Source organism: Hyperolius riggenbachi, chromosome 11 (assembly GCF_040937935.1).
Source record: "Hyperolius riggenbachi isolate aHypRig1 chromosome 11, aHypRig1.pri, whole genome shotgun sequence".
Lineage (NCBI taxonomy): Eukaryota > Metazoa > Chordata > Amphibia > Anura > Hyperoliidae > Hyperolius > Hyperolius riggenbachi.
This window is the reverse complement of record NC_090656.1, coordinates 175,477,139-175,502,320: the sequence shown is the minus strand read 5'-3', so window position 1 is coordinate 175,502,320 and position 25,182 is coordinate 175,477,139. Positions and strand designations below refer to the sequence as shown.

The 25,182-nt window shown below is 44.4% G+C and overlaps 1 protein-coding gene across 1 annotated transcript in view; it reads right to left on the bottom strand.

Annotated features, from left to right (window-relative positions):
* Nucleotides 1-629: 629 nt before the first annotated feature.
* Nucleotides 630-25,182, bottom strand: part of LOC137537915 (5-hydroxytryptamine receptor 3A-like) — a 106,358-nt gene continuing 81,805 nt past the window's right edge. The window contains exons 9-11 of the mRNA XM_068259845.1: nt 15,858-16,068; nt 12,703-12,912; nt 630-910 (exon numbers count right to left, since the gene is read on the bottom strand). Of these exons, the coding sequence (XP_068115946.1) occupies nt 630-910; nt 12,703-12,912; nt 15,858-16,068 (702 nt within the window). The remainder of the gene's footprint in view (nt 911-12,702; nt 12,913-15,857; nt 16,069-25,182) is intronic.

Sequence of the window (25,182 nt, the reverse complement as noted above, 5' to 3'; positions counted from 1 at the left end):
TGGAGGAGGAAATAAGGGGTGAAAATTAATGTGTTTTTTTTTAACATTTGTCCCCACATTATCCTATGTACTGAACTGTACACGGGAAGTAATATAAAACTGTGTGTTTTACTTTCATTTTGTGAATGACCATTGGCGTCTCATTGATGCTGGGTGATCATTCACTATGGGCACTCTGATATGTCAATGGGAGCACATCCTGTTTCTCAATCAGTACTTTGCTGCGGGCGCTGTTACTGCTAACTGTGGGATACATATATCTAAGCCCCTGGTGCTGAAGTGAAGTCCACTGTGGCATAGATACAGCAATTTTATTCATGAAGTTATAGTCTGTAAAGCTGCTCTCTAAGTAGTTGAGTCAAGCGCTCATGAGCTGCAACACAGGATAGCAGAGGGCCCAGCAGAAGAATGCACTGATGACGACTGATTACGGTGTGCCGAGATGGTTAACTATGTCAAAGAAAACCAGATAAATACCTAAAATCTGGTCAAGTCTAGCATATGGTTAGTGTTTAATCAGTTCTCCAATAATCTAAAACAGTAGGTTTTATCAACTTGCAGTGCCTAAAACTTACCGGTAATCTTAATCACAAGTAATAAAAGTACAGCGCGTTACTTTTCAGAAACAATTATGCTGCTGTCCAGGTTTTGATTACCACTGCCATCATTATTATGACAATAATTAGATACAGTATAAGGACAAGGCGGTCCACCACCCGTGCTGCAAAACCCCAGCCTGACTTAGTATCGTTCCGAATCCTGTCTAGAATTAACTCTTGGTGTATTTTTTCAATTTCCACCAGCAATTTCTTTAGTAGTTTAGCCTCCACAGGAACTTTGATGTCTCTTTGTGATTCCCGCTTCTTATCAATATCTATATCTTTTTCAGTCTTCTTGATGACAGTTTTACCTGTAGAGAAAGATGATGTGTATAACTACAGCTATTTTTATATACAGTAGATGCCTAGCTGTATGGGCTTCCATCACAACTTGTTAAAATATGACATTAAATCTGTAGCTAGGAAGGCCATTGTGAGACTTTGAAAGTCCGCAATTTCCCCTCGCTCACACTTTGGACGATTGCGATGAATAAACTTTTTAATATGGAGCAATTGGTGGCCGACAACAACACCTTGGATACATTTATAGAACTATGGTTCTGTTGGGTAGAGTTTAAAGAGTCTGATGATTTCTTGGATCTCAATCTTAGGAATATAAGTGAAATCTAGGTCGTATTTACCGCAAATACTCCGTTCTCTTACACAGACACATATTTGTATGAATAAGAGCTGCCCTTTTGGATAGGAGATTGATCATTTGTCTGACATAGCAGTGATATGTGGGAAGCGCTCATTTTTATAGGGATTTAAGCGACAGGGTTTGCTATATTTAGTTATATTCATGATATCTTTGTATGTTTTTCCATAATGAGGCATGTGACTTGATATGTAAGCGTTCTTCTGCTACAACTAGCAAAGTTGTTGTTAACATGTTTGTTTGTTTTCTTCTCTTTTTGGTTGGTTATGAGATTAAGCCTCTGGGCGATACAATTATATCGCCCAGGAGGTGGCGCAGCACTATTTTTTAAAATTTTTTATTTTTTAAATCATGTAGCGAGCCCAGGGCTCGCTACATGATAGCCGCAGCGCAGCGGCATCCCCCCACCCACTCCGATCGCCTTCGGCGATCAGAGTAAGCAGGAAATCCCGTTCAGAACGGGATTTCCTGCTGGGCTTCCCCGGTCGCCATGGCGACGGGGCGGGATAACGTCACCGACGTCATGGACGTCGTGACGTCAGAGGGAGTTCCGATCCACCCCTCAGCGCTGCCTGGCACTGATTGGCCAGGCTGCGCAAGGGGTCGGGAGGGGGGGGCTGCGTGGCACGGCAGGTAGCGGCGGATCGGCGGCGATCGGAAGTTACACGCAGCTAGCAAAGTGCTAGCTGCGTGTAACAAAAAAAAATTATGCAAATCGGCCCACCAGGGCCTGAGAGCTCCTCCTGCGCGACATACCCCGAGCTCAGCTCGGGATTATCGCTCAGGAGGTTAAGGAGTTTGTATTTCTATTTGACTTCCGCTCCATATACACAATACCTTTTCTTGCAGTTAGCTGTTGATAATCTTGTACTCAGCACTGCAATGGGAACATTTTATACTTCAATGCTCAGATCTTGTTTGACCTCTTGCTCATATAATTCTACGTTGATCCAGACTTCACAATTTAGTTTTTGTACAATTCTATGGTCACATAACCCTGCACAGAGATGTTGGTTTGTCATCATTGCATATTGGTTATCCATAACAATCTATCTTGTTCTAATGGTCATCTTTCTATACTGTATATTGTGCTCTGCAACATTTCATTTGTTTTAATTTTTTTGTATGTTAATGCAAACTTTTTATTAAAAAGATTTAGCCAGAAATCAAATCTGTAAACTGAGGACTAATACTGATAACAGACTGGAGGTGCCCAATTTTGATAAACAATTTCAAAAGGTGGTACAGTGCCTTGCAAACTTATTTTACTACCTATACTGGGGCTCCACCTATACCTGGCTACCTATACTGGGGCACCACCTATACTTGGCTACTTATACTGGGGCACCTGTACCTGGCTAACCTATACTGGTGCATCACCCATACCAGGCTACCTATACTGGGGGCAACTATACCAGGCTACCTATACTGGGGCACCACCTATACTGTATTTGAATACCCATACCGGGGCACCACCTATACTGTAGTTGAATACCTATACTGGGGCACCTGTATCTTGCTGGCCTATACTGGGGCACCAGCTATACCAGGTTACCTATACTGGGGGAATCTACACCAGGCTACCTATACTGAGGCACCACCTACAGCTGACTACTTATACTGGGGGAACCTATACCTTGCTACCTATACTGGGGTCACCCATGCCTGGATACCTATACTGGAGGCACCTATACCTGGCTAGAGCAGGGGATGAGCTGAGACAGAAGGGGACAAGAGGTAACCCCGGGGGGTAAAAGAGGCACAGGGGGAACAGAGGCGGACAAAAGAGGCACAGGGAAAAAAGAGATGAGACGGGAACATGAGGTCACACAAAGGGACACAAAAGAGACACAAACTGAGGTGAGACAGAGCGGGACAAAAGAGGCACAGGAAGAAAAGAGTGGAACAAAAGAGAACGGATAAAGGATAAGAACGGAAGTACAAGTCCCTTACTCATTTGTTAACCGGGGACTACCTGTATTTTGCTTGTATTTGGCTCCACCCACAACATGTCATGGCCACGCCCACTTTTTGCTGCATCATACTGTGCATGCCACTTTCTTCAGTGTCAGAGCCATGCACATTTTTTCGCCACAGCTCACTTTGTGCACGGACACGGGGGTGGGGTGGCTAGTGGGCAGGCACAGCAACCAGTGGGCCCAGAGAGGGGGGGGGGGCAGGCCTGATAATGTGTGAGGGGGTGAAATTTCTGATGGCAGCCCTGGGGTTGGGTTATGAAAACAAAATATCCAAAGCTTTGACTATCCCCTAGAGCACCATCAAATCCATCATCTTCAAATGGAAAAAACATGATACAACAACAAACCTGCAAAAGTGGGCCACCCACCAAAACTCACTGACCAGGCAAGGAGGGGGCAGCACAGAGACCAAAGGTAATCCTACAGGAGTTGCAGAGTTCCACACCAGAGACTGGAGTCTCTGTCCATAGGACCACAATAAGCAATACACTCCACAAAGCTGGGCTTTTTGGTAGATTAGCTAGAAAAAAAATCTATTACTTAAGAGTTAAAAATAAAACATGGTGATGGCAGCTTCATGCACCTTACACAATTCTGTAGCAAACTTTCGGGTTAAAATTGAGAAATCGTTCATAGTGGAATTATTGCAGGGTAGGGTTGTAATGTTGTATTCTACGGATGCTTAATTGTTCAAGTTGGTATTGTATTTGTACTGTAGTTGTGTTTGTATTATATCTGTACTTGTTGTACTGCTGTTTGCCAGCCCTGTATTCCAAGCCCAATTCCAGGCACGACCCAGTTGTGCTTGGCGAAATAAATAAATGATTCTGATTCTGAAACTAGCCCAAGGGAAAGATTGATGGTGGTATTCTTGATCGATACCTGTGCCAGTCTGCCAGTGATTTGAGACTGGGACCGAGATTTATCTTCCAGCAGGACAATCTCCTGAAGCATACTGATAAATCAACACTTGGGCGGCTTAATGGGAAACAAATGTGTTGGAATGGCCTAGTCAAAGTCCAGAACTCAATCCTATAAAGAATCTAAAGTCAGACTTGAAAATTGATGTTCACAAGCAAAAACCACCCAACATGAAGGAGCTGGAGCAGTTTTGCTTTGAGGAATGGGTAAAAATCAGAGTGGCAAGCAATTTGCAGCTGTAATTGCCGCAAAAGTTGGCTCCACAGAGTACTGGGGGAAGGGGTGTTAATAGTTATGCACGTTTTCAGTTATTTTGTCCTACTTGTTGTTTGCTTCACAATAAACCAATAGTACATTTTAAGCGTTGTAGGAATGTTATGTCAATGAAATGGTGTAATCTCTCAAACAACCCATTTTAATTCCAGGTTGTGAGTCAGCAAAACATGAAAAAAGCCAAGGGGTTAATGCGTCTATGGTGTCTTTTCTCTGATCTAAATAAGGCCAAATAAGGCCAGTTTATCTAACCTTTCCTGGTAAGTGAGAACTTCCATCCCTCTAAACAGTTTTGTTGCTTGTCTCTGCACCTGCTCTTAAACTGCAATGTCCCTCCTGTAATGTGTTGCTAAGAACCAGTGGCATAGCTAAGGAGCTGTGGGCCCCGATGCAAGTTTTACAATGCCCCCCCCCCCCCCAAGCACTCTATACATAACAACTAAAACAGCGCACCGAAACCTGCCAATGGCAACTACAGGTACAAGAAGGGATGGGGAACAGTTTGTTAATGATTGCCACTATTCAAAGGATCTATAGAAGTGATTATTATGAACACAGAACCAATAGAGAGCTTTTACTGTAGTTGAGGGAGGGCCCTTCTGGGCCCCTCTGGCCCAAGGGCCCCGATGCGGCTGCAACCTCTGCAACCCCTATTGCTACGCCCCTGCCAAGAATTGAATTTCATATTCCCAGATGCAGCCTTTCTAGAGAGTTAAACAGGGGCAGCATTATGCCAGCATTCCGAGTTTTTATTTCCTTTTTATGCAACCCATTTTTTTTTTATTTTCACCTGGCCTCATCAGGGGCATGGCTCATCCTTGTACTAATATAGTAACTGCAACCAATTGAACAACTCACTTGATCCATTAATCACACTATAGGATGCTGGCATAAAACATGGCCATCAACATGAGCATGGCCAATGATGTTAGGAAAGGCCTGACAAGCGCATGGTCAGTGATAGAGTCAGATCCGTTGTTGGCGAGAATCTTCACTTCTCCCCCCCGTACTGTGTATCGGAAAGGGAAAAGTGTACGTGATCACTTGGTGAGAGCTGACGTAAGGGATGTTAAAGTTCGAAACGAAACGTTCATTCCGCGTCAGAAGGGTACATTCCCATGTCTAAATTGTCAGAATTGTTCCTCAATTATTAGAGGTAACTTTGTTAGACACACTACTAAGGGTACGAAATTGAAAGTGTATGGCAATTTTTCATGTCTTACGACCAATGTCGTTTATTTGCTGAAGTGCCCTTGTGGTATGGGTTATGTCGGTCAGACTACTCGTGATATTAGGACGAGAATAAATGAACATAGAAGTAATATTAGAACTTACAAAGTTGAAAAATCTAAAAAATCTAACGTACAATTTGAATCTCCTGTAGGCAGACACTTCCATCAATGTAGACATACGGTGGGAGACTTAACCACTTCCCGACCGCCTAACGCACAGGGGCGGCCGGGAAGTGGAGCCCTGAAGGACCGGCTCACCCACAGAGGCGGCGGTCCTTCTAAGGGCATGGGTGGAGCGATCGCGTCATCCGTGACGCGATCCTCCGCCGGCGCCTGTCACCGCTCGCCCGCCGCAACATCCCGCCGGCTATACGGAAGCGCCGGCGGGATGTTAACCCCGCGATCGCCGCATACAAAGTGTATAATACACTTTGTAATGTTTACAAAGTGTATTATACAGGCTGCCTCCTGCCCTGGTGGCCACCCTAGTCTGCACCCAAGCACACTGATTTCTCCCCCCCCTGCCCCAGATCGCCCACAGCACCCCTCAGACCCCCCCTGCCCACCCCCCAGACCCCTGTTTGCACCCAATCACCCCCCTAATCACCCATCAATCACTCCCTGTCACTATCTGTCAACGCTATTTTTTTTTTATCTCCCCCCCTGCCCACTGCCCCCTCCTGATCACCCCCCCACCCCTCAGATTCTCCCCAGACCCCCCCCCCCCAAACCCCCCCCCTGTGTACTGTATGCATCTATCCCCCCTGATCACCTGTCAATCACCTGTCAATCACCTGTCAATCACCCATCATTTACCCCCTGTCACTGCCACCCATCAATCAGCCCCTAACCTGCCCCTTGCGGGCAATCTGATCACCCACCCACACCAATAGATCGCCCGCAGATCCGACATCAGATCACCACCCAAACGCAGTGTTTACATTTATTCTCTCCTCTAAACACCCACTAATTACCCATCAATCACCCATCAATCACCCCCTATCACCACCTGTCACTGTTACCCATCAGATCAGACCCTAATCTGCCCCTTGCGGGCACCCGCCTACACGCTCAGATTGCCCTCAGACCCCCCCTTAACAATTCGCCAGTGCAATATTTACATCTGTTCTTCCCTGTAATAACCCACTGATCACCTGTCAATCACCCATCAATCACCCCCTGTCACTGCCACCCATCAATCACCCCCTGTCACTGCCACCCATCAATCAGCCTCTAACCTGCCCCTTGCGGGCAATCTGATCACCCACCCACACCAATAGATCGCCCGCAGATCCGACATCAGATCACCACCCAAACGCAGTGTTTACATCTATTCTCTCCTCTAAACACCCACTAATTACCCATCAATCACCCCCTATCACCACCTGTCACTGTTACCCATCGAATCAGACCCTAATCTGTGGCACCCAATCACCCGCCTACACGCTCAGATTGCCCTCAGACCCCCCCCCCCCCTTATTAATTCGCCAGGGCATTATTTACATCTGTCCTTCCCTGTAATAACCCACTGATCACCTGTCAATCACCCATCAATCACCCCCTGTCACTGCCACCCATCAATCACCCCCTGTCACTGTCACCCATCAATCAGCCCCTAACCTGCCCCTTGCGGGCAATCTGATCACCCACCCACACCAATAGTTCGCCCGCAGATCCGACGTCAGATCACCTCCCAAGGGCAGTGTTTATATCTGTTCTCTACCCTAAACACCCACTAATTACCCATCAATCACCCCCTGTCACTGCTACCTATCAGATTAGACCCCTATCTGCCCCTAGGGCACTCAATCACCCGCCCACACCCTCAGAATGCCCTCAGGCCCCAGCCCTGATCACCTCGCCAGTGCATTGCATGCATCTATTCCCCCCTCTAATCACACCTTGAGACACCCATCAATCACCTCCTGTCACCCCCCTAGCACACCTATCTATCAGATCAGGCCCAATACAACCTGTCATCTAAAAGGCCACCCTGCATATGACCGGTTCCACAAAATTCGCCCCCTCATAGACCACCTGTCATCAAAATTTGCAGATGCTTATACCCCTGAACAGTCATTTTGAGACATTTGGTTTCCAGACTACTCACAGTTTTGGGCCCCTAAAACGGACCCCATTTTAGAAAAAAGACACCCCAATGTATTCTGTTAGGTGTATGACGAGTTCATAGAAGATTTTATTTTTTTGTCAAAAGTTAGCGGAAATTGATTTTTTTTTTTTTCACAAAGTGTCATATTTCACTAACTTGTGACAAAAAATAAAATCTTCTATGAACTCGCCATACACCTAACGGAATACCTTGGGGTGTCTTCTTTCTAAAATGGGGTCACTTGTGGGGTTCCTATACTGCCCTGGCATTTTAGGGGCCCTAAACCGTGAGGAGTAGTCTAGAAAACAAATGCCTCAAAATGACCTGTGATTAGGACGTTGGGCCCCTTAGCGCACCTAGGCTGCAAAAAAGTGTCACACATGTGGTATCGCCGTACTCAGGAGAAGTAGTACAATGTGTTTTGGGGTGTATTTTTACACATACCCATGCTGGGTGGGAGAAATCTCTCTGTAAATGGACAATTGTGTGTAAAAAAAATCAAACAATTGTCATTTACAGAGGTATTAAAATACACCCCAAAACACATTATACTACATCTCCCGAGTACGGCGATACCACATGATTGGCACTTTTTTGCAGCCCATTTTAGAAAGAAGACACCCCAAGGTATTCCGTTAGTAGTATGGCGAGTTCATAGAAGATTTTATTTTTTGTCACAAGTTAGCGGAAATTGATTTTAATTGAGTTTTTTCACAAAGTGTCATTTTCCGCTAACTTGTGACAAAAAATAAAATCTTCTATGAACTCACCATACTCCTAACGGAATACCTTGGGGTGTCTTCTTTCTAAAATGGGGTCATTTGTGGGGTTCCTATACTGCCCTGGCATTTTAGGGGCCCTAAACCGTGAGGAGTAGTCTTGAAACGAAATTTCTCAAAATGACCTGTGAAATCCTAAAGGTACTCATTGGACTTTGGGCCCTTTAGCGCAGTTAGGGTGCAAAAAAGTGCCACACATGTGGTATCGCCGTACTCAGGAGAAGTAGTATAATGTGTTTTGGGGTGTATTTTTACACATACCCATGCTGAGTGGGAGAAAGATCTCTGTAAATGGACAATTGTGTGTAAAAAAAATTAACAAATTGTCATTTACAGAGATATTTCTCTCACCCAGCATGGGTATGTGTAAAAATACACCCCAAAACACATTATACTACTTCTCCTGAGTACGGCAATACCACATGTGTGGCACTTTTTTGCAGCCTAACTGCGCTAAGGGGTCCAAAGTCCAATGAGCACCTTTAGGCTTTACAGGGGTGCTTACAATTTAGCACCCCCCAAAATGTCAGGACAGTAAACACACCCCACAAATGACCCCATTCTGGAAAGTAGACCCTTCAAGGTATTCAGAGAGGGGCATGGTGAGTCCGTGGCAGATTTCATTTTTTTTGTCGCAAGTTAGAAGAAATGGAAACTTTTTTTTTTTTTTTTTCACAAAGTGTCATTTTCCGCTTACTTGTGACAAAAAATAATATCTTCTATGAACTCACTATGCCTCTCAGTCAATACTTTGGGATGTCTTCTTTCCAAAATGGGGTCATTTGGGGGGTATTTATACTATCCTGGAATTCTAGCCCCTCATGAAACATGACAGGGGGTCAGAAAAGTCATAGATGCTTGAAAATGGGAAAATTCACTTTTTGCACCATAGTTTGTAAACGCTATAACTTTTACCCAAACCAATAAATATACACTGAATGGGGTTTTTTTTATCAAAAACATGTTTGTCCACATTTTTCGCACTGCATGTATACAGAAATTTTACTTTATTTGAAAAATGTCAGCACAGAAAGTTAAAAAAATCATTTTTTTGCCAAAATTCATGTCTTTTTTGATGAATATAATAAAAAGTAAAAATCGCAGGAGCAATCAAATAGCACCAAAAGAAAGCTTTATTAGTGACAAGAAAAGGAGCCAAAATTCATTTAGGTGGTAGGTTGTATGAGCGAGCAATAAACCGTGAAAGCTGCAGTGGTCTGAATGGAAAAAAAGTGGCCGGTCCTTAAGGGGTAGAAAGCCCTAGGTCCTCAAGTGGTTAAGATGGTGCGTACTGGAGAAAGTCCACTGCATTGAAGGTGTTGACCCACAGACCTTACTTTTGCGCAGGTAAAGCAAATGGATTAGTGACCTAGGAACATTGACCCCTAATGGAATAAATGAAGCATTCAGCTTAAAATGTTTCTTGTCAGTTAATACTCACTGATTTTGGCCTGTCTCGTTAAGCATTGTGCCCGCCCCTGTGTGGGCGTGATTTATGTAAATATATATGTCTTTTTAAAGAGAGTCTGAAGCGAGAATAAATCTCGCTTCAGACCTCATAGATAGCAGGGGCACATGTGCCCCTGCTAAACCGCCGTTATCCGGCGGCTTAACGGGGGTCCCTTCGCCCCCAAACCCCCCACTGCGACACTTGGTCGCAGACTTGGTCGCTCCTGGAGGCAGGGCTAACGGCTGCAGCCCTGGCTCCTATCAGCGGCGCATCGCCGCCTCTGCCCCGCCCCTCTCAGTGAAGGAAGACTGAGAGGGGCGGGGGAGAGGTGGAGATACGCGCTGACAGACGCACGTGGGGCAGGGCTGCGGCGGTTAGCCCTGCCCCAACCAGGAAGCGCTCCCTGGCTGAAACGAGGGGATTTGGGGGTGAAGGGACCCCCGTTAAGCCGCCGGATAGCGGCGGTTTAGCAGGGGCACATGTGCCCCTGCTATCTATGAGGTCTGAAGCGAGATTTATTCTCGCTTCAGACTCTCTTTAATGGTTTTGTGCACTTTGTTTTGTAAGCACTTGAAAAAGACCTTTGTGTCGAAACGTTGTGCTCTGCACTGTGGTATCTCAATAAATAGGCCAATCTGCCTTAAAATCCAGGTGGAGACCCAGTCTTTTCTATTTGTAGGACGAAGTTGCCCTGTGGTGGATGAGGGTTGTGACTGGTTGACTCCCTGGTGCTGCAAATATAGGGTTGTAGTGTTGAGCTATCTACATTGTTCTTTAACCAATGTGTTTTCCCCATGCAGATAAAAACACTTAGACTTAAAGGATACGTCAGACAATCTATGCTACCCCCAGATTTGCTTACCCGGGGCTTCCTCCAGCCGCTTGCAGCTGACAAGTTCCTCGTTGCAGCTCTGCTCCCAGTACATACATACACACATAGCCTTATTATTTTACTACATGAGAGCACATCCTATATGGAGGAACAACAATGACATGCTGAACATAAGATATAGTATTCATTCACTGTAACTTTGGCAAAACATTCAGAATGTCACTGATTGATACTGTTATTACAAGAACTTGGACTCAGTATGAGACAAAAAGCTCTCAATGAAGCAGCAACAGTAAGACATCAATCTCCACTCCACTGTGTTGTAAAACTAATCAGAGCCATAAGGTCATTAGCCTGTGTGTGATAAGAATCTAGGAATCCTTTTCGGAGTGATGGCTGAAAAGGGAAAGTCTACAACTTAAAATCCTTTGTTTGAAAGGTTGTACATTGAGGCTGCTTTCACAGTGGGACGTTAAAGGCGCACGTCAGAGCAGCCTGTAACGCACCCCCACCGCACAGCAATGAAAAATCAATGGGCTGTTCACAGTGCCCACGTTGCGTTACACAGTAACGCTTCACGTCAAGTCAACGTACTGCATGCAGTACTTTATAGGAGAGGAGGCGGGGAGAGGCCGCTACATAGCCAGGCACATGGCTACTTGGCATTCACTGCACTTGCAGTGTTTACTCTTTGGAGCGCCCGCTGATTGGCTGGCGGGACCACGTGATGCGGAGAGAACCGCTTACGTGGTCTCCACAGCGCCTCCAACAGAGCAGGCGCACCAAGAGCTGCTTGTAACACGGCTCTTGGTAGCGTCCTGCTCCAACACCACCAGGCGTTGCGTTAGGGGCACGTTATGTGCCCTGTAACATCCCCTAAACGCAACGTCCTGGTGTGTAAGTAGCCTAAAGGTCCATACAAACGCCTGATCAAAGGCAACGACGAGTTCGTCGTCACCTCCTGATGGGTGTGTTTTCAGCAGACAGTACAGCGTGTGTACAGTCTGTCGCTGGACTGATAAGGCTGTTACTGAGCGATCCGCCGGGCAGATCGCTCATAAACAGCCTTATCAGTCCAGCGACAGACTGTACACACGCTGTACTGTCTGCTGAAAACACGCCCAGCAGGAGGTGACGACGGACCCGTCATTGCCTTTGATCAGGCGTGTGTACGGACCTTTAGTAATCAGAACTTTGCAGCAGTGAGAGACAGTTGTTTTTTTACGAGCTCTAGGGAGCAGGGACAGTGTACAAATTCCAAAGTGTGTATGTGTCCTTATCTGTGTTGTGGACACATGCAGTCAATATAACAATGGTGCGAGAGCAGAATGCGTTTTTTCTCTCCATGCCCTTAGCTGTCAGTCTCTCAAACTTTTCCCCCCACGGGCCCCCTGTGGCTTCAGGGCCCCCCTGCGGAGGCATCCCTTGCAGGGTCTATTGTTACGCCCCTGGTTTCAGCCGGTAACACGGGCTAAGCAATGCTGAACTTGCAGCTCAAGCTTGCTGCATGTTTTTTCATTTTGACTTTAGATGGTCTGCAAAAACTCCAGGCCAGGTTTATGGAATCAGTTCTATTGTCCAGTGTTCTTCACTGTTTTCCAACCTCCTCTTCCACCTACTGAATCTCCTTATAACCAGCTATCTTTTCAGGGATATTACTGCATCTGGTGTAAGAAACAAAATTAACTTGTTTGTATAGGTTGCATGAAATCTCCTCAGGAAAAAGTCAATAGTGGGATTTGTGGTCACATTAAAAATATATACACTGTAATTATGAAAATATAGGTCTATCAAGTCATTTGATTGGTCACCAGGTTGTGCATTTATGGTCTAGAACTTCATAAGATATGGCTAGTTTTATATGCTTACTTTTTGTACCTATGTCAATTTTGGTCAGCGAGTTCTGTTTGTGGGACTTTGGACCGAAAAGAAGAATGCGTGCAAGATATTTCATTATCCAGATTCTTATCCAGCGAGGCACATCTGATCGCGTTTCTGATAACATTAACATATACGAGGTACAAATAGAACCAATTATACTGATGACCATGACTGCCAGACACACACAGCAGAAGATACCTGCATAAAGAAAAAAAAAAAAGAATGAAATCATCACTAAATGCTTACTTTATTACTTTGTAAAGTCCCCCTAACAATAAAATTACCATACACACAAGTCAATGATTAATATATCACCTTAGCAGATGAACTAAGACTTAATAAAATCAAAACTGATAAAGCACCTGGCCCAGATGGCATACATCCTCTGGTGCTAAGGGAATTAAGTTCAGTTATTGATAAACCCCTATATCTTATCTTTTCTGACTCTCTTCAGATGGTTTCAATAGATTGGCGTACAGCCCATGCTTTCCAAATTATTCTAGAAGGGCAAAAAAATCAGATCCAGGAAATTTTAGACCTGCAGTTGCAGGGCCGGATTTACCATAAGGCACTGTAGGCACGTGCCTACATGCACCTGGTGATGGAAAGGCGTCTCAATCACTTCCTCTAGTGCCTTCCTGCAGAGTTTCGAGTTGATTGTAAATGAGGTTACTCACCCAGTGTGAGTGACCTCATTTACAATCAACTCAAAACTCGACATTCTATTAATGAGATCTCCCTTAGGTAAAGGGCACCTCTAGCTACTTAATGCTGAGGGTACCTCTAGCTACCTAATGCTAAGGGACACCTGTAGCTACCTATAATGGGTAAGGGAAAAGTGACAGCTGGGCCAGCCAGAACACTTGTGGTGCGCTTCAGTGGGGGTTTGTAGATACATAGAGAGCGAAGTCTATGGAGCCGGGACATCTGTGCCTATAGGCTCCTATGGGTTTCTAAGAGATGCTGTTGAAGACTTCATAGCAGAGAATAATTTAATTTCTCAGTATCAATGTGGGTTTACTAAGGACTGGTCTTGTTTGACTAACATGCTTAACATGTGGTGGTGAATGCTAGTGTGAACATTGGGAATGCTGTAGATGTGATATACTTGGATTTGCAAAGTATGGGCTTGAAAATCGCCATGGCCTGCACTCTCGCCATGGTGCGCACCAGTCCAGCACGGCCGTCACAACACAAAAAGGTGTTTGCGGTGCGTTACACAGTGAGTTTGGTGTGTCAGTGTGAAGCAGTACACTAATTACACTACCTGATTGATGTATACACATGAAAGATGTTTTAAAGCATTTTAGGCCTCCAATTTAGCATGCAATGTGATTTCTGCCCTTTAAACGCTGCTTTGTGTCAAATTCAGATTTTTCCCCGGGACTTTTGGCGTGTATCCCACTCCCCCATGCAAAAACTTAGATGTTAGATCCCTTGAAACATCTTTTCCATCACTTTTGTGGCCAGCATAAATGTTTCTAGTTTTCAAAGTTCGCATCCCTATTGAAGTCTATTGCGGTTCGTGAAAGTTCGCGCAGACCGAACTTTTGCAGAAGTTCGCGTTCGAGGTTTACGAACTGAAAATCGGAGGTTCAAGCCATCTCTAATTCCAAAACCTTTAGAACTAATTATTGGAACTCAAATTGGCTTGGTAAGCTCAGTGACCCCTGGCCTACATACACAGGTGAATCCAATTATGAGAAAGAGTATTTAAGGGGGTCAATTGTAAGTTTCCCTCCTCTTTTAGTTTTCTCTGAAGAGTAGCAACATGGGGGTCTTAAAACAACTCTCAAATGTCCTGAAGACAAAGATTGTTCACCATCATGGTTTAGGGGAAGGATACAGAAAGCTGTCTCAGAGATTTCAGCTGTCTGTTTCCACAGTTAGGAACATATTAAGGAAATTGCTCAGTTCAAGTTAAGACTTAAAGTGGCAGACCGAGAAACATCTCGGATAAACAAAAGCAATGAATGGTGAGAACAGTCAGAGTCAACCCACAGACCAGCACCAAAGACCTACAACATCATCTTGCTGCAGATGGAGTCACTGTGCATTGTTCAACCATTCGGCGCACTTTACACAAGGTGATGCTGTATGCGAGAATGATGCAGAGGAAGCCTTTTCTCCGCCCACAGCACAAACAGAGCCGATTCAGGTATGCTAAAGCACATTTGGACAAGCCAGCTTCATTTGGAATAAGGTGCTGTGGACCTAACGAAACTAAAATTTAGTTATTTGGGCATAACAAGGGGCATGGAGGAAAAACAACACAGCATTTCAAGAAAAACACCTGCTACCTACAGTAAAATATGGTGGTAGTTCCATCATGCTGTGGGGCTGTGTGGCCAGTGCAGGGACTGAGAATTTTGTCAAAGTTGAGGGACGCATGGATTCCACTCAGTATCAGCACATTTCTGGAGACCAATGTCCTGAAATCAGTGACAAAGCTGAAGCTGCTCCAGGGCTGGATCTTTCAACAAGACAACGACCCTAAACACTGCTCAAAATCCACTAAGGCATTCATGCAGAGGAACAAGTACAATGTTCTGGAATGCCAATCTAAGTCCCCAGACCTGAATATAATTGAAAATCTGTGGTGTGAGTTAAAGAGAGCTGTCCATGCTCTGAAGCCATCAAACTTGAATGAACTAGAGATGTTTTGTAAAGAGGAATGGTCCAAAATACCTTCAACCAAAATCCAGACTCTCATTGGAACCTACAGGAAGCGTTTAGAGGCTGTAATTTCTGCAAAAGGAGGATTTACTGAATATTGATTTCATTTATTTTTTGTGGTTCCCAAATTTATGCACCTGCCTAATTTTGTTTAAACAATTATTGCACACTTTATGTGAATCCAATAAACTTAATATCACTGTGTGTGTCTCCTAAATGATATATTAAACTGACATTTTTAATCGTAACAACCAACGATTTATACAGGAAAATCATGACGATGAACAAGGTGGCCTAAACTTTCGCATTGCACTGTACAGGTCCTCTTTAAGGTAGCTCTTACTACTGTGAGATATGACTTGGGCAAAGGTTGCAGAACATACAGTATAAAAAAGACATTTTTTTAGTAAAGACAAGGAAGTTTTTCAGGGACTTTTATGATCTCTGATCACTGCTAGTATGCATACCTAAAACTGGTATGGTGGTGTCCGAAGTGGGGAGCAAAGCGTTCAGGATCAGCAACAGCACAGAGAATCCCAAAACCACTGTCACTTTAAAACCAAGTCTCTCTCCAGATCCCAGGTCAATAAACATGCTAACAATATCCAATAGTACCAAAAAACATGCCGGGATTATTAAGTTTATGACATACATTATAGGAGCTCTTCTTAAGGTCATCTGCATAAAAAAAAAAATAAAAAAATTGTTAGATAGAAATGAATCTGATGTTAAATAAGTTAACATGATGGCAGAATATTCCACATAAAAAAAGAAAACTACCGTCATTCCCTTAATAATGTTTGTGAGTCATGCATGCATAATTTATGTTTTTAAAGGGACTCCGAGCTCTAATTAAAATCAAAATCTGAACTTACCTGGGGCTTTCTCCAGCCCACTGTAGGCTGGGAGGTCCCTCGACGTCCATCTGGCTCTTCTCCCAGGCCCTGGTCAGAAATGGCTCCCTGAGGCTCCCGGTGACACTGGGCCCAAGTGTCAGGCTCCTCTTCCTGAAAGGTGACGTCAGTCATCACCACGCCGGCCGCCCCGCGTCATCACGGCGGCCGGCGTGACAGTACTGTGCATGCGCGGTTTAATCGCGCTTGCGCTGTACTGTCACGCCGGCTGCCGTGATGACGCGAGGCAGCCAGTGTGGTGATGACTGACGTCACCTTTCAGGATGAGGAGCCTGACACTCGGGCGCAGTGTCGCCTGGAGCCGCCAGGGAATAATTTCTGACCAGGCCCTGGGAGAAGAGCCAGAGGGACCTCCCGACCTACGTTGGGCTGGAGAAAGCCCCAGGTAAGTTCAGATTTTGATTTTAATTAGAGCTCGGAGTCCCTTTAACTCATTCAGTAAATAAAACCTGAAGCTCAAGACAATCCTGAGAAGTCTGTGATGCTTAAATAATAAGGATCTAAGTACGGTACTTCCTGGGTCACGGCTTAGCTTCTGACCCAGTACTTCCTGGGTCGTGGCTTAGCCTCTGATTGGAGGAATCTAGCGGAGGCGGGGAGCAGCGGGGGGAGCCTGTTAATGGATTGACAAGCCGCAGGTAAATATCAGGCTAGCGACAAGCAGATGCTGGGGGGACAGCAGAGCCGGGGAAGGGGGGGGGAGGAGATGGTGGCTGCAGCACAGGACATGCCTCTGTGTCCTATTAAGATTTGAAAATGCCACCTCCGGTTCTCTTTAACTACTTCCCGCCAGTCCATAGGTGTCAGTAAGTGGCCACAATCGTGCTTGCACAGGCATGTACGTACATGCACGTGAGCATGTGCTCCCCAAGGTGGCACCTGCAGCCCAATCCTCTGCCCTGAAAAACAGATCATTTAAAAAAAAAATTTTGTGCAAAATTTTTTGCAAAAAACAGATGTTTTAAAACATCCATTTTGTTGTCCAGTTAAAATAGCCTCTTCTTTTATCACCTATTTAGGAATTAAGATACAGAGGGAGGTTAGTCAATTTCTCTCCAGTTGTAATAATTAAAGAATTGCAAGATTGGACATCCTTACCGATCTCATTGGTTGGAAGAATTCATTTGATTAAAATGATGAGTTTCGGTCGGCTATTATACCTTTCACCAAATTTATTTGGAATTCTAAAAAACCTTGCATTGCCCTGGCTAAGTTAAAACTTCCACTGGAGCAATTGGGTCTCAACCTTCCTGATATTCGGTTATACAACTTAGCTGCTTTCTTCCGGCATATCAGAGATTGGCTAGGTAATACCACTTATGTAACTAATACTACACTAGATGAAGAGCTCCTTACTCTGTCTTGGGGAGGGCTGGTTCACACGGGCGTCTGCTGAGCTTTTGCTTGGCTTAGCGTTCAAACGCCAGCGTTTAAACGCCAGCGTTTAAAAGCTAGCTTTTGAAAGCTTTTGAAAGCTTTTGAAAAGCGTTCAAGGCTAGCAGTTCTGGTCTCTGCTATTGTTTCCTCGCGTTTACTGCCTCTGAAAGCAGCATGTTGCTTTTGAGACTAGACGCAACGCTGGGATCTACTGCCAGGCTTTCATGAAAGCCTGCAAAAGCCAGCTCTAAAAGCTCCCATTCACTTGCATGGGATGGCAGTAGATCCCAAAAAACGCTGCGTCTGAAACACTGCGTTAAACGCCACAAAAACGCCCGTCTGAACCAGCCCTTACACACTAAAGTGGGAACTTTGCCATTTCATATTAAGCAAAATATAATGATAAGAGATACAGTTATTTGCTGGAGAGAAATAAGGAAATAATTGGGGTTAATAGGTCATCTCTCATTTAGAATGCCTTTCTTGGCCAATCCGGGCTACAGTCCAGGTCTTTTACATGTGGTTTATACAAAAATGGGCGGATCAAGGAATAGTCCAGTTAAAAGAGTTTCTTAATTCTAGCCACTTGTTCTTACCTTTTTAATGAGTTGAGGGATAGATTCAACCTGCCAGAATCCCATAATTTTTTTTACAACCAAGTAAAGTCGTATGTTACTCACATTTTGGGCAGAGAAGGTAATTAATCTTCCAATAAAATATTTGAAGATATTTTAAGTAACCCTCAAGAGCAGCGCTCAATATCATGGTTATACACGGTTATTAGGGAATCAGTTAAGCCCCTGAGAAAACATACGATTCATTTAAGAAAATGGGCTGAGAAATGATCAATCTTTATGGAAGAGTTCAAGGAGGAAACTTGTAATAGTTGGATGGCGGTCAGAAAGGCTATTCCAAGTGAAAACTGGAGAGAAATGTGTTTTAAAATTGTTCATAGGGCCTATATCCCGATTAAGGGCCCATTCATCCATAGAGAGGTAACCAGGCAAACAACACCTTCATGCCCTAAGTGTACAAGTGAACTCCCAGACCTAAATCATCTTCTGTGGGATTGCAGGGAGATAAAAACAGTATGGAAAAACTCATTGGGGGAAATGAACAGGGTAACTGGTAAAAAATGTGATCTTGACATTATGATATGTTTATTTCACGCTCTCGATCTTCAGAAAAATCGGGATGCCCCTCCTAATACAAAATTTGAACATTTTTTTTATTAGCTACCCAGAAAGCTCTTTGGTCTTTGACTTACTGAACCAGATAATGCAAATGGAACAGCTAAATTTAGTAAAGGAAGCCAAGAATAAAACTGCCAGATTCTTTAAGACATGGCGCACTAATGTGGAAAAAGTCTTTACGGATGACCAGATCTTTCATTTAATGAACACAACATGGTATTTATCTAGTAAAATTGCGGGCAGCTTGGGAAGACGGGAGATCCGTGCATGATGTCTCAGGTTGGGATGGGGGGGGGGGGGGGGGAGGGGATTCTAGGTGATGGATTGTAGTTTATGTTTAGTTTTCGTTTTCTTTTTAATTTTGATATGTAGATAATCTTTGTCTCTCTAACCAAAGGAGGTCGTAACCATGGATAAAGTCAATATTGGGACTTTTGTTGCCTATAAAAGGGTGATGTGGGGTTGGGGTAGAATAAGAACCTTGACGGATTCTGCCTCCTGCACATGTGCTAATTTTTCATTAACAGCATTCAAGATACGACAAAGACTCAATAACAAGAGTCATTTTGATAATATGCCAGTTTATTGTTATTTTAGTTAAGTATGTTCATGAAGATTTATATGCACACGGATTGTATATTCATTCTTTACTATGTATGTCAAAAAATGTTCTTTGAGTGCATTAATAAAAATTATTTTGCAAAAAAACAACAACATCCATTTTGCAGGAAGAGGTTAATTAAAGCATGCATTACCACTGGTTAGTATATTGGGAAACAGTGTTAGAAAAAGATGTGGTCCTAGCCGAGCTACTCACCTGACTCTCAGCATTCCATTGATGAGATCTACCTTCTACTAGGAGCAGTGTTGTAGAAATAGGGTTTGCAGAGGTAGCAACCGCATTGGGGCCCTTGGGTCAGAGGGGCCCCGAGGGGCCCTCTCTCAGGCACAATATTAGCTCTCTATTGGCCCTGTGTTGGTAATAATCACTTCTATAGATACTTTAAATAGTAGTAATCATTAACAAACTGTTTCCCATCCTCTACTTGCACCTCTGACACTGTTGTTGTCCTTTGCAGGTTTTGGTGCGTTGTATCAATTATTATGTATAGAGTGCTTGGGGAGCCCCATTGTAAAACTTGTACCAGGGCCTTAGCTCCTTAGCTACGCCACTGACTAGGAGCACCTCTAGCTACCTAATACTTTGGGTCACCTCTAGCTACTTAAAGTGAACCTCTGGACTAAAAATCGACTCAGCAGCACTGAAAAAGCTTTGTGTTTTTTTAACAGTTTCACAGCATCAGAACTTTGTTTCTCTTATACAAACCTCATTTTTAGCTGCACAGAAGAAAACTTCTCGGGCTTTTTTTCCCTGATGCAGTGCAAAGCATGATGGGATTTTTGATTTTGTTGTTCTCGTTCTGCTGTTTTGGTGCAATTTTTTTTTTTTTTTTTACATTTTGAATTTGACATTTGAAGCCTAGCGTGTGCAGCTGGGAGGGGTTATCAGGACACAGGACAGTTGGAACTGTGTCTCCTGCTCCTTGAGTCCTTGTCACCTCCTTTCAACCAAAAAGATGGCTGCCCCCATGACAAAGATGGCAGCCCGCATGAATCACAAACATTTGCCTGTTCTTTTAAAACAGGGTGGGTAAGAGATTATATTACCTATCTATTCTAATTAACATAATTAATGTAACTTGATGACAGTATGTTTGTTTAGGCTGAAGTTCCCCTTTAATACTGAGAGGCTACCTAATACTAAATGGCACCAGTAGCTACCTACACACACTTGCGATGCAGTTTGGTGAGGTTTTTTAGGTTCATGGAGGGCAAAGTCTAGTGTTCCAGGAGTTCTGTGCCTATAGGCTCATGAGATGTAAATCTGAGCCTGGACTAGACTGCTGCCTAATAGCAGAGGGGAGGCTGCAAGCACCACTACATATGAAAAAAGCAGCAGAGGGACCATAAAAATTGCAGGGCGGTGTGGAACTAGTCAGCAACAGCCCCCATTTGTACTTTTATCTGGTGTTTTGTTGACCTTTAAAGTGCCCACAAATGATACAATCTTGATTGTACAACCTATATAGTAGAAGGGGAAACTGAGTAAATATACTTTGAATGGATATTTTAGGTAGTCCCTCATATTACATAGAAATGGTAAGACTGTACAAAAAGATTGTATCATTAGTAGGTGCCTTTAAATAACCATAAGTTTATGGTGGAATTATTACATGTCCGATTCTGCATTTTGCGATTTTCCTGTTGTGTACTTTAAATTTTGTTTTTATCTCTGCTATTTTGTGGTTTTGAGTGCATTTTGTAAGAGAGTTTTTGCATTGTGATTTTTTTCCCTGCGTACCAATGAAGTTAAGAGTGTAGTATGCAGGGGGAAAGGGTAAATGGATTTAAAGAGCCTTTATTTCATGAAAGGCCCTGCAAAAAACTTATGCTATTTAGGCAAACAAAAACATAATACCAAAGGTAAGTGTACCGCCAACATGCCACCAATCCACTCCGCTCCGATACCACTAATAGTACCCAGGTTGCAACCACATTGTTGGCCGGCATAAGTCCACAAGCAACATTCAGGTCAAGCATGGACCCGAGGGCTAAAAAGCCCCAGCACACATATGCAAGCATTAGCCAGGCAAGCAAATTAGCTGAAGCAGTGTCCTGCGCCGCCCCGGACACTCCAAGGGACAACAAGTCACAGCAGAAATAATTGGGTAAGATGGAGAAGCAAGTCAGATTCACCACTCACACCTTGGGTCTCCACAGCGGTGGAGTTGGCAGACACTGGGTATACTTCATGTATCCAGAAGTCATGAACACATGATCGGTCACATTGCAGATGTGGCTGGTACCAGACCTGGAACACCTAGAGCCAGGCTGCAGAGTATGTATCTAATTAAAGTGAACCTCCGGACTAAAAATCTACTCAGCAGAACTGAAAAGGCTCGGTGTTTCTTTAACAGTTTCCCAGCATCAGAACTTTGTTTTTCTTACCAAAGCATCATTTTTAGCTGCATTTTTAGCAAAGTTCCGCCCATCAAAGAAAAAAAGCCCGGGCTTTTTTCCCTGATGCTGTGCAGAGCATGATGGGATTTCCTATGTTGTTATTCACCTTGCCTAGCAACTGGGAGGGGTGATCAGCACACAGGACAGTTGGAACTGTGTCTCATGCTCCCTGTCACCTCCTTTCAACCAAAAAGATGGCTGCCATCATGAAATCAAACATTTGCCTGTTCTTTTAAAACAGTGTGGGTAAGAGATTATATTACCTATCTATTTTAATTAACATAGCTAATGTAACTTAATGACAGTATGTTTGTTTAGGCTGGAGTTCCTCTTTAAGTTTAAAATCGTATGCAATTTGCACGTAACAAATGTGATTTCTCTGTGTTTCCATTGACTTACATTATAAGTGAATTACACAATGCACACAGAAAAAAAGCATTACTGCAGCAATTCTGCATGAGGCATGCAAATTCCAATATGTGTTAATGGCCCCTAAACATTTTGATGGAAGAAATAAAATAGGCGCAGTTTAAACTAAGCACAAAGCAGCTATTGATTAAGATTGCAAAGGCGTGTCATTTTGGGGTATTTAAGGATTATAACTCTCGAAGACTGAGCTGTTGTGTTCATTCGCTGGCTTCACATGAGTTTGAGTAGAGGTCCGTTTGAAGTTTATTTTAAGGATAATGACTGCCTCTCCCCTTCTCAGGTGTATCTACTTCATATATATTACAGAAGCATCTGGCAGCTTGGTGAGAGCAACCAGGTTTATCGAAAAGAGACTTAGTGGCGAGAGGTTAAAAACAAAACAAAATAAAACCCGTCAAACTCACTAAATCATTTTCGGCTGAAACAGCCAATAACAACCATTCTGTGTCATCAGAGGCTACCACATTTTCAGTTATAGACTCTATTTGTGGCTAATAACATAGGCGCCTCTGACGGCGCCAAACTTCCCAGCGCCTCTGGCACCCAAATCACTCAAATCACCTCCATCTACCGAAGAAGGCTTTTCTTTTTTCCAGAAAATGCATAGATAGCAATGCTAGTTCACGGATTAGGTCTAAAGAGACTCTGTAACAAATTTTCTCAGCCTTAGTTCTTCTATCCTATAAGTTCCTATGCCTGTTCTAATGTGCTCTGGCTTACTGCAGCCTTTCCTAATTGCACTGTCTCTGTAATAAATCTTATCTCCTTTCCTCTGTTGTGTCTGTCGGGCTAAGGCTTGAATGTGTGGAATGTGCAGCACTGCTTGTGATTGGATAGAAGTGATACACACCCACTGCAGGCCCCCTGCACACTCTGTATGACTCACACACTCTGTTTATGTGAGCCTATCACAAGCTGGTTAGTTTGTTTGTAAACACTGCCTAAAACTGTTAATTACAAGCCAGGATTGCAGCAGAGAGTGGCAGAAACAGCACAGAGGGGCACAGGAGAAAATAAGGAATAGAATGGTATGCTTTTTAGTGTAAGAATGTTAAGAGTACAGATTCTCTTTAATGGACAAGTATGGGAGAATATTTTTAACTAACACACCATAGCATCCAAAATGCATAAAACATGGCAGGTAAGATAGGGGAGTGCATTTGATCTAGGGTGCTGATCTGTTCAAATCTAGAGAATACTTTTGAGGCTGAGAAAAGAGACTGATTACTCACAGAAGGTTTGCCTCTTGGTCCTGGTGGCATAAACCCCTTCAACTTTCTTTGTTAGTACCAACCCCTCATGATAGAGTTTGAAGTCTGGTAGGACAAGGCAGAGGCGGCTCCAGGAAAATTTTTTAGGGGGTGCTATGCAGGTGCTGGATCTTTTCTAGGAGTAGCTGTAAGTTAAAATCAGGGGGCATGGCCAAAAACCAGGAGCGTGGTCAAAAAAGGGGCATGTCTATGCACTGGAAAGTGGGCGTGTATAGGTAATAAAGTTGCCCCAGTATAGGTAGTATAGTTCCCCAGTATAAGTAGTATAGCTGCCCCAGTATAGGTAGTATAGCTGCCCCAGTATAGGTAGTATAGCTGCCCCAGCATAGGTAGTATAGCTGCCCCAGCATAGGTAGTATAGCTGCCCCAGCATAGGTAGTATAGCTGCCCCAGCATAGGTAGTATAGCTGCCCCAGCATAGGTAGTATAGCTGCCCCAGCATAGGTAATATAGCTGCCCCAGTATAGGTAGTATAGCTGCCCCAGTATAGGTAGTATAGCTGCCCCAGCATAGGTAGTATAGCTGCCCCAGCATAGGTAGTATAGCTGCCCCAGCATAGGTAGTATAGCTGCCCCAGCCTAGGTAATATAGCTGCCCCAGTATGGGTAGTATAACTGCCCCAGTATGGGTAGTATAGCTGCCCCAGCATGGGTAGTATAGCTGCCCCAACGTGGGTAGTATAGCTGCCCCAATGTGGGTAGTATAGCTGCCCCAGCATGGGTAGTATAGCTACCCCAGCATAGGTAGTATAGCTGCCCCAGTGTAGGCAATATAGCTGCCTCAGCATGGGTAGTACAGCTGCCACAGCGTAGGTAGTACAGCTGACCCAGAGTAGATAGTACAGCTGTCCCAGTGTAGGTAGTACAGCTGCTCCAGCATAGGTAGTACAGCTGCCCCAGTGTAGGTAGTACAGCTGTCCCAGTGTAGGTAGTACAGCTGTCCCAGTGTAGGTAGTTTCAGTGTAGGTAGTACAGCTTCCCCAGTGTAGGTAGTCCCAGTGTAGGTAGTACAGCTGCCCCAGTGTAGGTAGTAAAGCTGCCCCAGTGTGGGTAGTACAGCTGTCCCAGTGTCGGTAGTTCTAATGTAGGTAGTACAGCTGCCCCAGTGTAGGTAGTCCCAGTGTAGGTGGTACAGCTGCCCCAGTGTAGGTAGTCCCAGTTTAGGTAGTCCCAGTGTAGGTAGTACAGCTGCCCCAGTGTAGGTAGTCCCAGTGTAGGTAGTTCAGCTGCCCCAGTGTAGGTAGTCCCAGTGTAGGTAGTACAGCTGCCCCAGCATAGGTAGCAGGGCCGGCCCTATACTTTTTGCCGCCTGAGGCAAATTTAGGAGAAAATTGCTGCCGCCCCCCCTTCCCCCGCCCGTCCGTGAATGTTGCAGCCGCCGAGCCGGAGGGGTAGCGGGCAGGTCGGGGGTATTTGGCCTAGCGGTGGGGAGGGTGGTCGGACCCCCCCTCCCTCGCCTGGGTCCCCCGATCTGCACTCCCGTGCAGCTGTAATTAGGAAGCAGCCGCTTGCAGATCGTAAGAGGCACGGGCGGGGAGGACTCACCTTATCCGCGTTCCATCGTGCGCTCCACTGACGTCACTTCCTG